This window comes from Engraulis encrasicolus, chromosome 1 (genome assembly GCF_034702125.1).
Source record: "Engraulis encrasicolus isolate BLACKSEA-1 chromosome 1, IST_EnEncr_1.0, whole genome shotgun sequence".
NCBI classification, from domain to species: domain Eukaryota; kingdom Metazoa; phylum Chordata; class Actinopteri; order Clupeiformes; family Engraulidae; genus Engraulis; species Engraulis encrasicolus.
The window spans coordinates 6,571,915-6,588,506 of NC_085857.1; the positions used below are offsets into that span (position 1 = coordinate 6,571,915).

Genomic DNA, 16,592 nt, shown 5'->3' on the forward strand with positions numbered 1-16,592 from the left:
TCATTCAGGATACAGGCTGCATAACTGTAGTGTACATGAAGGTGCGCACACGTACTGTGTGTGAGTGTGTGCGTGTGCGTGTGCGTGTGCGTGTGCGTGTGTGTGTGTGTGTGTGTGTGTGTGTGTGTGTGTGTGTGTGTGTGTGTGTGTGTGTGTGTGTGTGTGTGTGAGGGGGGGTGTGTGTGTGTGTGTGTGTGTGTGTGTGTGTGTGTGTGTGTGTGTGTGCGTGCGTGTTTGCATGTGTGTGTGTGTGTGTGCGTGCGTGCGTGCGTGCATGTGTGTGTGTGCGCGCGCTCCCACACTGCTTCTGGGCATGCTATGCATATAATTAGGGTGGCTGTCTGTTTTTAGTGAAATGTTTTCTAACAGATCTGGGTCCAAACCCCTTGTTCCTCTTTTTCTTCCCCTCCTCTGTATCTCTCTCTCTCTCTCTCTCTCTCTCTCTCTCTCTCTCTCTCTCTCTCTCTCTCTCTCTCCAGCCTTCTCCATAAACTCCCACTCCTTCCGTCTCCCATTCCTTCTCCAACGGTCCATGTCATATCTGCACAGCGAACTCAGCTGCACTTGTTGTGTTACTATCCGCTCAGGAATGTGTCTGAGTCTGAGAACTGGAGTGACATCTCCTTCGCTCTCTCTCTCTCTCTCTCTCTCTCTCTCTCTCTCTCTCTCTCTCTCTCTCTCTCTCTCTCTCTCTCTCTCTCTCTCTCTGTCCTCCACAACCTTGGAGGATGCTCTCTCTCTCCTCTTCTGTCCTTTCTTTACTCCTCTCCTCTTCCTTCCATATTAATTTCCATCTCTTACGTTACTATCACCACAACAACATCTGTTTCTCTCCGATGTATTTTTTTTTTTTTTTAAAGATTTTCTTAGGGCTTTTGCCCTTTATTTGATAGTTGGAGATGGTGACAGGAACCGAACCCGGGTCACTGTCGTAGTAACCCAGTGCCCTACCGTTACGCCATGTCAGGGCCACACTCTTTTTTTATTATTATTATTTTTATTTTTATGTTTATTTAATTTGTTTTATTTTATTTCATTATTATTTTTACCTTATGTTTTATCTTAATGTTTTACATGTTTTTTGACTCTAATTCATTTCCTTCTTTCTTCCCTGTTTCCTTTCATTTACATTTGTTAACTTTGTGAAGCACATTGAGTTGCACCTGTGTATGAAATGCGCTATATAAATAAACTTGCCTTGCCTTGCCTTGCCTTGACGCTTTTTCCCTGTTGTTCACCTTGTGCTCTGAATGATGCGAGGAGTTTTACGGGGCTCTCTGAAGTGATTGATTTTAGGATTGGTTTATGGTTTTTATATTGTTTTCAGAAGGTTCTATATGAAGCACGGGGAGCTGCTTTTTTGGGGACTATTAAGAAAGCGTCCTCAGTTTGTGAAAAGTGTGCCCTCCCTTTATTAAGATGTGCATTCATCTAAAAATGTGTAAAACGTACCTTGTGAGCACCGTTTACTAAAGCGTATCAATTTGTAAACTTTGCTCATGTAATTTTTGGAACGCAAACAATAAATCATGATTGTTTAATAATGTTAGCGTGTTTTATAAATCATGGGCACGCTTTAGCAAATTGTATTCACAACATACAACGTGACTGAGTGCATAGATTTAGCAACTTAAGCCCATGATTTAGGTAAAGGTGGGCACGCTTTGTTTACCTGAAGGCACAATTCAACAAATCAAAGGCACTCTTTGCAAACTCTCTCGTTTTATGGACACCCCCAATTTTGTTCTCATCTGTGACAGTGGTTCTCAAAGCAGTGGTAGAGCAGTGGTTCTCAAACTTTTTGTGTGAACCACCTGAGAAAATATTGAGCTCTCCGAGTAGCACCTTGACAACCAACATTAGAATATCGCAGTAAAGGCCTTCCATCACTTTTGCCAGTCAATACAGGAGAGGTTCATAATGGCATCAACAGCTACGGTCACATTCAGTGCAAGTTTGTTTTTAAATTTCTTGCTTGCCTAGTATTATTCTGCATTATGTTTTCAGATTCATATACCGGTAGTTCAATATTACAAAATGTGAGACCAAAGACACATTTTCAACTGCAACAACTTGATCAGCCTTCAAATCAATGCAAAAAAAAACAACAATTATTTCAAGTACCACCAGAGATGTCTCAAGTACCACCAGTGGCACGCGTACCACAGTTTGCGCACCACTGCCTCAGAGGCTTCATAGCTTTGCTAGTTCTGCTCCGTAGTTCTGCAATTAGCAAATTTGTGTTTTCAGATTTCTCCACTTCAGCACCGTTTCTAGTGTTTTGGTGTTTTTGTCCGTTTAAATGTGTAAGCCTACGGAAGGTGCACCTGTAAATGCATACATTATTGTGCATTTTATATGTAGTATCTTAATAAGTGTGTATGGGGCCTAAAGCTATTTGTACACGATGTTACCAAAAATACTGAATCAGAACAAGATATCGCAAAACATGCCCACTCAATGCAAAAGCGTGTGCTCAAGTTGGGTCTCCTAAGGGGGCGTTGTCCCCAACCTTATCTTCTCTTTTTGAGGTGTTTGCGCAAGACGTGTGCTACCGCCATCTACAGCGCTAAGAGGACTTCATTGATTCTCAACTTCAGGACTCCGAAGGTCTCCTAACCGAAGGTCTCCTAAAGGGACGTTCACCCGACATAAAGTGGATACCGGAAAAGAAACAAAATGACGCTTCTTGTTAGATCCATCTTCTTTGATGTTACTAAAAGTGTTTACTAACCTGCCTTGACTCACACGTTAACTATGCCATCCCACTGAGTTTGCATAGGTGCTTTATTTCATACACCTTTAGGGCCAAGTCCTTAGCCCATTGATGCCTAAAACACTTGCACAAAAGGCTACTATGCTGAATGCCTAAGCCCTTATTGGGAAAAGGTGCCCTCAGCCTATAAAAAACAAAATATCTCAGCCTCTGAAGCACATAAAAACATGCCATAAAAGTTGCATTTAAATGCTAAGACCCTCATCTTGCATTAGAATGTGTTCATTCAGCTCTAACATACCAATATTTTAATAAAATTGTCTTAACTCCCATGAGCCTGAGTGTTGCGTCATGCAACTCCAGGCACCAGGGCCAATGTTGCGCAACGCAACATCCAGCATCAATGGGTTAAAGCAACTGATTCTGATTATTTGAATGGATGAGCGAATGCTTTGTTTTGGTCGTATAGTGTGCCACCTCCTAAGCTGCCTAAACACCTCTCACTTCGAGCTACAACTGCAGGTACAGACACACATACTGCATGTGCCCCAACACATGCCAAAAGATGCTAACGCTATTACAGACATACTACAGTACATGTGCCCCCACACATGCCAAAAGATGCTAACGCTATTACAGACACCCTACATGTGCACCCACACATGCCAAAAGATGCTAACGCTATTACAGACATCCTACATGTGCCCCACGCCACACATGCCAAAAGATGCTAACGCTATTACAGACATACTACGTGTACCCCCACACATGCCAAAAGATGCTAACGCTATTACAGACATACTACGTGTACCCCCACACATGCCAAAAGATGCTAACGCTGCCTATTATACATTCCTCTGTCAAGCATGAGCCACATAAAACGTCTTAATTAGGCTTTCTGACTTTCTAAATGTTACGCTTACATCCAGACAGAAAGTGTGGCCTTGTTTTTCACCTTTCTCTCTCTCTCTCACTCTCTCTGTCTCTCTCTCTCTGTCTCTCTCTCTCTATGTGTGTCTCTCTCTCTCCGTGTATCAAAGAAAAACAAGGCCATTGGTTTTCAGACAAGAGTCCCGCCGTCCGCCATCATCACCCACACCGGTTTTAGGGTTTTGCTGTGAAGGCTTTTGTCTGAAAGCATCGTCCTAAAGTTGATTACAGTACATGCCCGCAAAACGTATGTGTGAGGACGGCGCGCCACAGGCCCTTGGTCGTTGCTAAACATACAATATAGCCGCCTCTGTCTAGCACAGTGGTTCTCAACGTTTTTTGAACAAACGCCCCCTTGACCTCATTATAAATCTCACAACGCCCCCTTGACATCATCATAAGACTGACAACGCCCCCTTAGTATTACAAAATGAAATGGACTAATGCCCCCCAATGGCAACTAAGTACCACCCCCTCTCAGCTGTATTCTTCTCAACGCCCCCCTAGAGCTCTCCAACGCCCCCTGGGGGACTGTACCGCCCCCGTTGAGAAACACTGGTCTAGCAGTCTAGCGGTGCCAGCCTGCGTTTCCCATGCACCAAAGCTCCGTTTCCTCTTGGCTAACGAACCCTGCTAATTAGGCATAATTTCAGTCTGGGCCTCAGAAAACACTCCTGATTCCTTTCCAAAGGGATTTTTTTTTTTTACAGATTTTGTCTAAACCTGTTGAGCCCAGGCTGGGCTGACTTTTATTGTGCTTATTTTTTTATTGCGTCGGTTTTTATATACTGTGTACGTGATTGTTTAGCCTGTCTGCTTTTTATATATCCCCCTCTTCATTCCAGTCTCGCTGCCTCGCTTGCCTTTTTTTCTTCTTCATCACTCCAGCGTTTCCATGTTTGGGACCTCTCTCTCTCTCTCTCTTTCTCTCTCTCTCTCTCTCTCTCTCTCTCTCTCTCTCTCTCTCTCTCTCTCTCTCTCTGTTTCTCTGTCTCTTTTTTTTGAATGTTTGCGTTCATCACATTCCTCCGTAGGCTTGGCCTGTCTGTCTGTCTGTCTGCCATAAATCTCGCTGACAAATCTGACATTTGTGGTTGGAAAGATCAGTTTAGTTTTGCTCAAACACAATGCTGGATCCTGCAGGCCAGTTGGCCGCTGACCCGCAGGCCAAACCACAGGCCGCAGACTGACCAGACTATAGTGTACGCATTCACACACCGGAAATGCGAGCATTTTGGGCCACTCCGTTGCAAACATATCCTGCGCCTTTTACAGCACTTTATCATTTGAGCATACAGTCCCAGGAAAAAGTTTGTACACCCTTTGAAATTTCTTACATTTCTGTCAAAATTGGTCATAAAACATGGTCTGATCTTCCCGGAAATCACAAGAAGGAACAACCAAAGTCTGCTTTAACTGATTCAACCTAAAGATTTACAAGTTTTCATATTTTCATTGGCCATAAGATGTAAACATTCACAGGACAGCAAGGCATAAGTAAGTACACCCTTGCATTCAATAGGTTTTAACCCTAAGTTAGTCGCAATAACCTCAACCAGATGTTTAATGTAGTTGCAGATCAGATTAACAAAACAATCTGGATGTATCTGGTCTCCCTCTTCTTTAGAAAACTGCCTCTCGTCAGCAAGGTTTGTGGGATGTCTGTGCATAGCTTTCTTGACTTCATGCCGTATAATCTCAATTGTTTTTTGTCAGGGCTTTGACTGGGCTATTCCAGAATGTGTATTTCATTATTATGAAGCCATTCTAAAGTCGATTTGCTTCTAAAGTATGGGTTGTTGTCACATTTCAGCACCCATCCTTTTGTGTGCTTCAACTGTGTGACAGACTACCTCACTTTTTTTCTGTAAAATGTCTCGATAAACTTCTGAGTTCATTGCTCCACTGATAATAGCAAACTGAAAAGGGCCTGAGGCAACAAGGTAGCCGCATATAATGATGCTCCCGCCACCATACTCAAAGGTGGAGATGATGTTTTGGTGAAGGTGTGGTTTTCCAGTTCTCCTCCAAACATGACATTGTGTGTTCCCCTGAACAATTCAACTTTGGTTTCAACGTTGGTCTACAGAATATTTTGCAGTAATTCTATGAAGCATATAAATGCTTTTTCGCAAACCTCAAAGGTGCTGCAATATTTTTTTGGACAGAAACCCCATTCATTTTAGATTGGCAGAATGAATCCCATTTTTAGCTATTCTTTGTTACATCTCCTCTTCTGAGTATGGTGGCGGGAGCGTCATTATATGCGGCTACCTTGCTGCCTCAGGCCCTTGACGGTTTGCTATCATCATTGGAACAATGAACTCAAGTTTATTGTGATATTTTACAGAAAAAACCGTGAGGAAGTCTGTCACACAGATGAAGCACACAAGAGTATGGGTCCTGAAATGTGACAACAACCCATCATTTAGAAGCAAATCGACTTTAGAATGGCTTCATAATAATGAAATACACATTCTGAAATAGCCCAGTCAAAGCCCTGACAAAAAATAATTGAGATTATATGGCATGAAGTCAAGAAAGCTATGCACTCCAGACATCTCACAAACCTTGCTGACGAGAGGCGGTTCTCTAAAGAAGAGGGAGACAAGATACAAACAGATTGTTTTATTAATCTGATCTGCAACTACAGGACAAGTCTGGTAGATGATATTTCAACTAACTGAGGGTTAAAACCTACTTAATGCAAGGGTGTACTTACTTATGCCCTGCTCTCCTGTGAATGTTATGGCCTTATGACCAATAAAAATATTATAACATGTAAATGTTTGGATGGAATTAATTAAAGCAGACTCTGATTGTTCCTTCTTGAGATTTCCGGGAAGATCAGACCATGTTTTATGATCAATTTTGACAGAAATGTAAGAAATTTCAAAGGGTGTACAAACTTTTTCCTGGGACTGTATGTCATTTACAGTATGTGTTATATGGAGTGATGACCGAGTATGGACGTGCATGGGGCACCGGCACTTGATTATAGCATCTAGAGTAGCTGGACTTTGACAGGGCACCTGTAACAACACTGCATTTAAATGTCTTTTGAGTACGAGCACTGATTGGATGATTGTTGTGGGTAGGTGGTATATGGCACAACAAAGATGTTGCAAATTACAGCAAATGACAAACATGTTTTACAGTAAAATAGTTTATTTTGATCCAGCTGTGTACTCAGAGTTCTGTTTTGCCTTCGGGTTCCCCGGCTTGAGGTGTTTTCTGTAAAAGTTGAGTAGAGAGAGTAGAGTAGAGTATCATTTATTGTACCCAGGGGGAAATTAAGGTGTCAAGTAGCACACTGTAAATGCATAAATACAGAAGACATTACACACAAGACATTACACACATCACACATCCTTACACATATATTAACCATGTATAGCTCACTCTTGCATACATACAGCCCTCTCTCTCTCTCTCTATCTCTCTCTCTCTCCCTCTCTTTCTCCATCTCTCTATCTCTCCCTCTCTCTCTCTCTCTCACTCTCTCTCTCTCTCTCTCTCTCTCCCAGCAACATACTGTGCATTTATTTAGGCAAGGGGTGCGGAACCTGTGTCTCGAGGGCCGTTTACAGCCCTTGAGGCCTTTTTATACATGGGTTCTACATTTTTGTTTTCCCCTAACTAACTGCGCACAACTCAACCTCTGATTGTTGCAAACCGCCGTCGGTCAAAAAATTAGCTCACATGGTTGGCTGCCAGTGGGCTTTTATGCCTGTATTTGATAGGACAGTATGAGATGGTGACAGGAAGTAAGTGGGAGAGAGAGATGGGGGAGGATCGGGAAATAACCCCGGCCGGACTTGAACCGGGGTGCCCGTGGGCATGCAAGCCCAAATGTGGGGGGCTTAGCGCGCTGCGCCACAGTGCCCCCTCCTCCTCACAATATCGTGTTTACAAACACTGTGAACCCATGTATTGGAAGACTTCTACGGCCCTTGGAGGAATTTGAATTGACCCCTCAAAAGAAAAAGGTTCCCCACCCCCCCGTCTTTAGGCCCAGCTAGCTACCGTGGCTCACCTGGAGTTCTCCATCCAAGAAGGACTGGCAGAAGGCCTACACGCTCTCTTTAGTGACGTATTTCTTTAGGCCCAGCTAGCTACCGTGGCTCACCTGGAGTTCTCCATCCAAGAAGGACTGGCAGAAGAGCCGCACACTGTCTTTAGTGACGTATTTCTTTAGGCCCAGCTAGCTACCGTGGCTCACCTGGAGTTCTCCGTCCAAGAAGGACTGGCAGAAGAGCCGCACACTGTCTTTAGTGACGCATTTCTTTAGGCCCAGCTAGCTACCGTGGCTCACCTGGAGTTCTCCATCCAAGAAGGACTGGCAGAAGGCCTACACGCTCTCTTTAGTGACGTATTTCTTTAGGCCCAGCTAGCTACCGTGGCTCACCTGGAGTTCTCCATCCAAGAAGGACTGGCAGAAGAGCCGCACACTGTCTTTAGTGACGCATTTCTTTAGGCCCAGCTAGCTACCGTGGCTCACCTGGAGTTCTCCATCCAAGAAGGACTGGCAGAAGGCCTACACGCTCTCTTTAGTGACGTATTTCTTTAGGCCCAGCTAGCTACCGTGGCTCACCTGGAGTTCTCCATCCAAGAAGGACTGGCAGAAGAGCCGCACACTGTCTTTAGTGACGTCTCCTTTTCCCATCAGCCACTTCTTGTCCAGGTCGCTGTCGTAGAGCCCCACGCGGGGCAGGTCACGAGGCGTCAGGCCAAAGTAGCCCAGGGACTTGGCATTTCCTTTCACCGCGCCGTTCACCAGGACAAACAGGAACTAAGAAACAAAGTAGGTAGAGAGAGAGAGAGAGAGAGAGAGAGAGAGAGAGAGAGAGAGAGAGAGAGAGAGAGAGAGAGAGAGAGAGAGAGAGAGAGAGATAGAGATTGCCATGGCAACCCCAGAGAGGAAGATGAGGGGAGATGAGAGATGATGAAAGATTAGATGAAATTGTGAGGAAGAGAAGTTGAGAGTGATGTTTGTTAGTTTGTTGTACTGTACTATGTTACTACATTGTCTGGGCTTTCACAAACTTTACATTCCCAATATGTACTCCTAAGTTGAGTATCAAGCAGATGTTTTTTGTACCCAAAATGGAATGCAACATTATAAATACCAATTCGAAAAACAACACATACACTGCTAATTATTGAACAGGTGTCAATATAATCAAACCATCCTAACATTCCTATCAACCTTTAAATTACATTGCATTACATTACATGCATTTGCACACACTTTATAACCAAAGCGACTTACAATCGAGGACAAATTACTAACTGCTACTTTGAAAATTACAGGTAATAAGCATTAATGATAAAGATTAACGGTAACACTTTATAATAATGTCTGCAAATGAAGACTTGGTAAATAATTAACTAATGATGAACAAAACCTTAACAAATATTTTTATTATTAACTACATTCTACAAACCTTTTAAGAGTGTTTTTATTAATTTGCAAACGTAACATTTCCCAGTTAAATACAAACATTTGTTAAAGTTTCGTTCGTCATTTATTCATTATTTATTAAGTGTTATTAATGCTTTATAAGCAGACATTATTACAAAGTGTTACCAGACTAACTTTTTCAATGGGCAGCATAAGCAGTGGAAATGACCTACTAATAATTACACACTGGGCCTTTAATGTCAGCTGTTCACTTCACAGACCTTTCCACTGAACTCCGGGGCCACGGCCTCCACCCTCTTCTGGAGCTTGGAGTAGTCGGCACTCCCCCTGTTGGCAAACAGCAGCACGTGCGTCTTCACACGCGACTGGAACAACCCGACAGCAGTCTGAGGGCAGCGAGAGAAAGAGAAGCCACAGAAATGACAAACAGCTTACACCACAGTATACTGCGCTACAAAGGCAAAGTGCAGTAACTACGCCAACATTAAAACTGAGAAAAATGCCTTCAAAGCCTTGGTTGTAGGTTTAGATATTGTAGTTGCTGCACATTTGACATGGTATCTCTTAAACTGGACACATATGGACCGTAAGGCTTTTTCACAAGACAAAGGAGGTGTAATGAAGACCACTCAAGTTTGACAAAAATGTGTGACTAGTTACTACACTTTGCCTTTGTAGGGCAGTATAGTTATAGGACAAGTATCGGACAAATATTGAAATATTGCAAAGTTGAATCTCATTTTTACGTGACAAATTATTAAAAGTCTAGTGTTGTCAGAGATGGAAAAAGGAGAATGAAGGTGCGGTTACCACTTGGTTGTACTCTGTGAGGTAGCGAACGTCGTTCATTTTCATGAAGCGTACTAAGCCATCGGAATCCACTTTCTTGGCATCAGAAAGACGCAAACTCTCCTGAGCGTCGTCTGCCTGCACCACAGCAAAGTCATATACAGACCCATATTACATTACATTTGGCAAACGCTTTATAACCAAAGCGACTTTCAAACGAGGATATTATCATAGCCCACAACACTAGCAAATATAAAGTGCACAGGAAATATACAGAACAACAAGTGCAGATGCAAAGAAGGGTTAGGTTTTTTTTTTTGGAAAGTAGAGTACACACACACACATACACATTATGTCAAGAGTCTGGCCTGGGGCTAGGGCAGCTCAGACATTAGTCTAGTAGATAGTCACGAAAGACGAGAGTCTTTACTTGCTGCTTGAAGGCTGCAAGAGACCCATAAATCCACAGATAATAGATGCACAGACAGCGGTGGGCAACCTGGAATCTTTAGTTTACCATCCAGCGCCACATATTGACCTAGTTTTTATCTTTTATTGCACGGACTGTTTTTCAATACAGCAAGCAGTACATCACCTCTTGTGCCACTGTGTGTGTGTGTGTGCGTGCGTGGGTGTGGGTGTGGGTGTGGGCAACTTGTGGACTCCCTGTTCTTCAACTGATACCCGACCCCGGATTTCTTCCTTGGACTATGCATAGTGACTTTTGCACCTGGACACTTTGAACATTTTTCAGTTTTTTAATTGTAAGTGTGTGTGTGTGTGTGTGTGTGTGTGTGTGTGTGTGTGTGTGTGTGTGTGTGTGTGTGTGTGTGTGTGTGTGTGTGTGTGTGTGTGTGTGTGTGTGTGTGTGTGTGTGTGTCTGTGTGAGAGAGAGAGAGAGAGAGAGAGAGAGAGAGAGAGAGAGAGAGAGAGAGAGAGATCTGACTTTGTGAATACATGGTGAATACATGTGCAATGTTGTGTGTAATGTCTTTGTGTATTCTTCTGTATTTACGTAGGCTATGTATGCTACTGGACACCTTAATTTCCCTCGGAATTAATAAATGATATTCTTCTCTACTACTCTACTCCACCTGTACAATTTCACCAGCTGATCATTCAGTTAGGCCGTCATATTTGGAATATGTGGTGCTGGATAAAACCTGACAAATCCAGGTTTCACATCACTGTACACTGCCCAAAAAAAAAATGTACGCGTTTCCCAAAAGCAGTCACCATATTTCATGTTCATATTCAATTCCTCTGGGTGTCAACCTGAGCCAAAGAGAGGCACAGACACAGAATCATATACATGCATAGTAGAAGCAGCAGAGTAGGCTACTGCTTCTAGGGCTGCTCGATTATTAGAATTATCAATATCATGATTATTTCAGTCAATTTTCATATCACAATATTTATATCCCCGAAACGCGGAGCGTCGGGGATGTAATGGTTTTGCGTGTGCCGCCGCCGCCGCGTAAGGTCTTTCGTGTTAACGCGATAACTTTTGAAGGGATGTTTGGATTTGTCCCAGATTTTTTGGGTGAATGCTCTAGGGCAGGTTCATGAACTGATTCGAGTTTGGAGGTCAACACTTTCAAGATGGCTGAATTCAAGATGGCCGAATTTTTGTTTGGTCCATAACTTCTGACCGGGTGGAGGGATTTGTCCCAGATTTGGTGTGTGAATGCTCTAGGGTAGGTTCATGAACTGATTCGAGTTTGGAGGTCAACAATTTCAAGATGGCTGAATTCAAGATGGCTGAATTATTGTTTGGCCCATAACTACTGACCGGGTGGATGGATTTGTCCCAGATTTTGTGTGTGAATGCTCTAGGGTAGGTTCATGAACTTATTCGAGTTTGGAAGACAACACTTTCAAAATGGCGGAATTTTCATTTGGCCCATAACTTCTGACTGGGTGGATTGATTTGCCCGGTAACACCTTATTTTAATGGTTCACCATTTCAGTGAATCTACCATATTAGGTACAGTGTAATAACCAATGTAACAATATTTAATACCAAGTAATACTAGTGTAATACCAGTGTAACAATATGCAATATCAGGTACAGTGTAATAACGAGTGTAACAGTATGCAATACCATGTAATATAGTGTAATACCAGTGTAACAATATGCAATACCATGTAATACCACTTAAGCACAAACACATGATGTAAGTAAAAAAATTACATTGTATTAAATATTGTTACACTGGTTATTACACTGTACCTAATGTGGTATATCCACTGAACCATTAAAACAGTAGTACCATTTGCCCCATTTTTTGCTTCATTTTCACAATAGTCGTTTGGTTTTAAGCCTATGCACGTCATGTCACGTCTGTATGTATCATATACGTTTACGAAATGGTGGACGGGAGTGGTAGGAATGATGGGGGACTGGAAGCGTCGCGTTTCGGGGATATACCTTAAGCAGTCGAAGGCGACTGCACAGGCAGTCTAGTTTTATACAATCTTTATTCACAAATCATTGTGTTAAACAACTCACAATCTTCCCTCCCTTCAGCAGTGTGAGTGGAGGGCCATAGAGAAACACACAGTGGTGTTCTGCATGAGAGTTGGGTAGCAAGTCTGCTTTGTACTCAAAATGGCTCGAGTGGAGGGGAATGTATTGCGCTTTAGCGTAACCAACCTTTTGGTAGTATAGACAAATGACAAAAATATTGTTTCAAATATACTATGATACTGTGACATTGTTTGACAGCAATATCGATATCACGATATAAATTTGATATATCGCACAGCCCTAACTGCTTCCCTAGCTCACGTGTAAGATAACTGTGTATAACAGGATAACGACCGTTCTACGATTGTATCAGATGTGATGCTGTAGTGTATAATTACATAATGACCTTTCTGAAGATGGCGATGGTGTCAGATGTGATGCTGTAGTGTAGTGTTAAACAGGATAATGACCTTTCTGAAGATGGCGATGGTGTCAGATGTGATGCTGTAGTGTAGTGTTAAACAGGATAATGACCTTTCTGAAGATGGCTTGAATCCTTTTTTAGCACGTGTACACGTGTAGAAGTTTGGGTTGGGGGTGCGTGGCTTGTCTTGGGCACAGGTAAGGTGGTGCGTTAAGAAAAAAAGGTTAGGAACCACTGCTGTAGTGTATAACTGTGGAGAATGACCTTTCTGAAGATGGCGATGGTGTCCGATGTGACGCTGTAGTTTTCCCAGACGTCCTTGTTGCTGCACAGGCCCACCAGGATGGGCTTCACCTCCCTAGCTGCCGCCACAAACTCCTTGTAGCCGTAGCTCTCCTCCCCCTGCAGACGGGGAATACAAGAGGATGAGGACATGTGAGGACAAGCACACAGACACAAACTCCTTGTAGCCGTAGCTCTCCTCCCCCTGCAGACGGGGAATACAAGAGATAGATAGATAGATTGTTTATTTGTCCTTTCGGAAAATGTTCTGTGCCATTTTCAGTGCGTCTGACACAATTACAAAGACATTACAATAAACAAGAACACAATAGACAAACACAACCCCCCCCCCCTCTCTCTTCCTCTATAGGACAAGAAGACAGGTTGACAAAAAACCCAACTAAAGCACAGTAAAGAGCAGTTATTCAGTACCAAAGTGCAATGTGCTATTCAGTCTAAGTTACAGTTGTCTTATTAAACATGGATATACTAGTAGGTATAAATGATTTGCGGGCTCTGTTTGTCTTAAATGAAGGCATCCTTAACCTCCTACCTGAGGGCAACAACTCATATGGTTGATGGAAGGGGTGTGAGAGGTCCTCACTCCTCATATATAGTATTTACCTTCTTTACCACCCTTGCTTCAGTCATGGCCATGCTAGTTAGTGGAGTAGAGGACGTGGAGGATGGGAACATGTGAGGACAAGCACACAGACACACAGACCGATTGACCCACAGACAGACAGACAGACACACACACACACACACACACACACACACACACACACACGCACACATGCAGGCACGTACACACATACACACACGCACGCACACGCACACACACACACACACACACACACACACACACACACACACACACACACACACACACACACACACACACACACACACACAGATAGATAAAGTAGACAGAAAGAGAGCCGTAGAGGAGTTTGGCCTCAGTAACCCCCGAAGCGTAAGATAAACCAGGATCAAACCACGAGCCAAACCAAATCTAAACAACACATACTCTACATAAACTCTCTCTCTCTCTCTCTCTCTCTCTCTCTCTCTCTCTCTCTCTCTCTCTCTCTCTCTCTCTCTCTCTCTCTCTCTCTCTCATGCGCTCCCTCTCTCTCTCTCTCTCTCTCTCTCATGCGCTCCCTCTCCCTCTGTCTCTCCCTGGTTGCTCTCTAGGTCACTGGCCACCACTCCGCAGGCAGCCCCAGTGTTTAGGTTCATGTTAGGTTGCTGAGCAGTCTATGTTTACAGCGACAGGCGTTTGCCAATGCCGCACGGCCTCCACAGCCTCCACAATGCAACACAACACGTCCCTTCCTGTCCCCTCTGTTGTCACTCTTCCCTGGTTGAACCCAGTGTTGCCAGATGTGTCTGATCAAGTCCCGCCCAAAAGGTTCTGAAAATCTGCCAAAATGCGCCAAATTCTGCCCAATTTCAACAAATTGCATTGATTTCTATGGGCATAAAACTGCAAAAAAAAAAAAACACACATGGCCAAATTTTTTCTGTTTTTACCCGCAGACGGCCATCTCAAGCAGCCCAATTGGGCGCGTAACCGCCCAACCTGGCAACACTGGCTGGACACACACCAGTACCGTGTGTCTGATGGAGTGACTGTGGGCTCTACTAGGCACACTGCCTGCCATTCAATGTTGTTATGTGGACTGGAGGCTGTCTGAGTCTGACTGGCTTTGGCATGGAGAGGGAACTTCCTGGGCGCGCCACGCCATGGGCTTAAGTCATTTGCAAAAGAGAGAAGTGGCAAACAGCAGCCAGGGGCGGATCTAGCCATTTTGGGGCCCTGAGCAACATATAAACATGGGGCCCTCAAAAGTCATTCAGTAACCACATCACCAATTGGCATGGTAGGAGTGAGGGTGCTGTTCATACAGTGTGTATCTTCAGTAACTTTACATATAGTGACAAAATAAGATCAGGCCGACATTTTGTGCGTTTTTTTTTCGACTAGTGTGACAGGTGTGGGGCCCCTATGGAGGGTATCATTGGTAAGGGCCCCAGGCAATTGCCTAGGTTTGCCAAAGGGTAAGTCCGCCTCTGACGGCAGCAACATCATACAATATGGGAGAGACTCACACATATTTTTTAACCATGCCTTGTGTCCTCGGAGTGGTGTGAAAAGGACAAATATAGACAAAACAGAGGCGTTTGCGTGACCATACCGTATCATTAAACAGACTTTTCCCATGTCACTGACACTTTCTTACTCTCTACCAAATATTTCCCACTTTTCATATTTTTTTACCGTGCCTTGTGTCCTCGGAGTGCCGTGAAACGCCAAAAAGGACAAACATAGACAAAACAGAGGCGTTTGCATGTCTATACCGTATCATTAAAATCAGGTTTTTTACCATGTCACTGATTCACTGACACTTTGTTAGTCTTTGCCAAATATTTGCCACGTCTCATACAAATATTGTGAGATTCATTGTGTTGCATGTCCATAACGTATCATTAAACTCCAACTTTTTCCCATGTCACTGACTCACTGACACTTTGTTAGTCTTTACCAAATATTTGCCACGTCTCATACAAATATTGTGAGATTCATTGTGGACCTTTGCTGACCTAGTTTTAATGCTGCCCTACTACAACCCCTATTTGGGAAAAATAAGGTGTGTGCTATCTCAGAAGAAAACACACAAGTGTCCTCTCGGAATAGTCACAAAGCGATACAGATCTGCAGCGCACATGTTTATTTTGTTTGTTTATTGTTTGTTTGCGGGTGAGGAGGGTGCGTGTGTGTGTGTGTGTGTGTGTGTGTGTGTGTGTGTGTGTGTGTGTGTGTGTGTGTGTGTGTGTGTGTGTGTGTGTGTGTGTGTGTGTGTGTGTGTGTGTGTGTGTGTGGGGAGGGGGGTGACACCGGTAAGAAACAAGAACTAGCTTGACCTCAGTGGTGCTGTGGCGTAGAGAAAATGCTATTAGTATGCTTGCGGCTCATGGTGCAACACTTTGAGTCTTGGGACTGTCATAAATCAGTGGACACTCAAATCCACAGCATCTACTGCAATATCACTGCCTGTGTTCAATCAATTCAGTTTAGTTTTCTCATTAAGAGCACGACCCATTTTCTCTTTAAGTGACATGCAGGGGCATGACACACACTTAACAGTCCACCTGGAATAGCAATTCTGTCATTTCTTTCATAAATGACACATTTCATATAGATCTGAAATGTTACATGTCACATTTATTCCTGTTTGCTTTATGAAGATAAAGACTACTTATTTACATTTCAATATTGTTTGAGATTGCCGTTTTCCTCTTTACCATATAAGGACTCACTGCCCGTTGGGACCCGGGAGTCCTCGAAGCAATAGTTGCTAACTACGTTAGCTACTTTGTTGTTTGCCGTGCAATTTCATATTGACAACTACCCAAGTTGCTAACTAGCTAAACACTACACTTTAGAGAAACTTTACCCCAGGTTTGAATTCAGCCAATCCTGTCCCATCTCTCTCCCACTTACTCATTTCCTGTCTATTCTTCACTGTCCCGACTAATACAGACTGAAGAA

At 43.4% G+C, this 16,592-nt stretch overlaps 1 protein-coding gene across 1 annotated transcript in view; it reads right to left on the reverse strand.

The window, feature by feature from the left end:
• Positions 1-6,835: 6,835 nt before the first annotated feature.
• The window catches only part of LOC134445612 (endoplasmic reticulum resident protein 27), a 12,883-nt gene continuing 3,126 nt past the window's right edge, over positions 6,836-16,592 (reverse strand). The window contains exons 3-7 of the mRNA XM_063194662.1: positions 13,019-13,156; positions 9,882-9,998; positions 9,332-9,457; positions 8,241-8,438; positions 6,836-6,880 (exon numbers count right to left, since the gene is read on the reverse strand). Of these exons, the coding sequence (XP_063050732.1) occupies positions 6,836-6,880; positions 8,241-8,438; positions 9,332-9,457; positions 9,882-9,998; positions 13,019-13,156 (624 nt within the window). The remainder of the gene's footprint in view (positions 6,881-8,240; positions 8,439-9,331; positions 9,458-9,881; positions 9,999-13,018; positions 13,157-16,592) is intronic.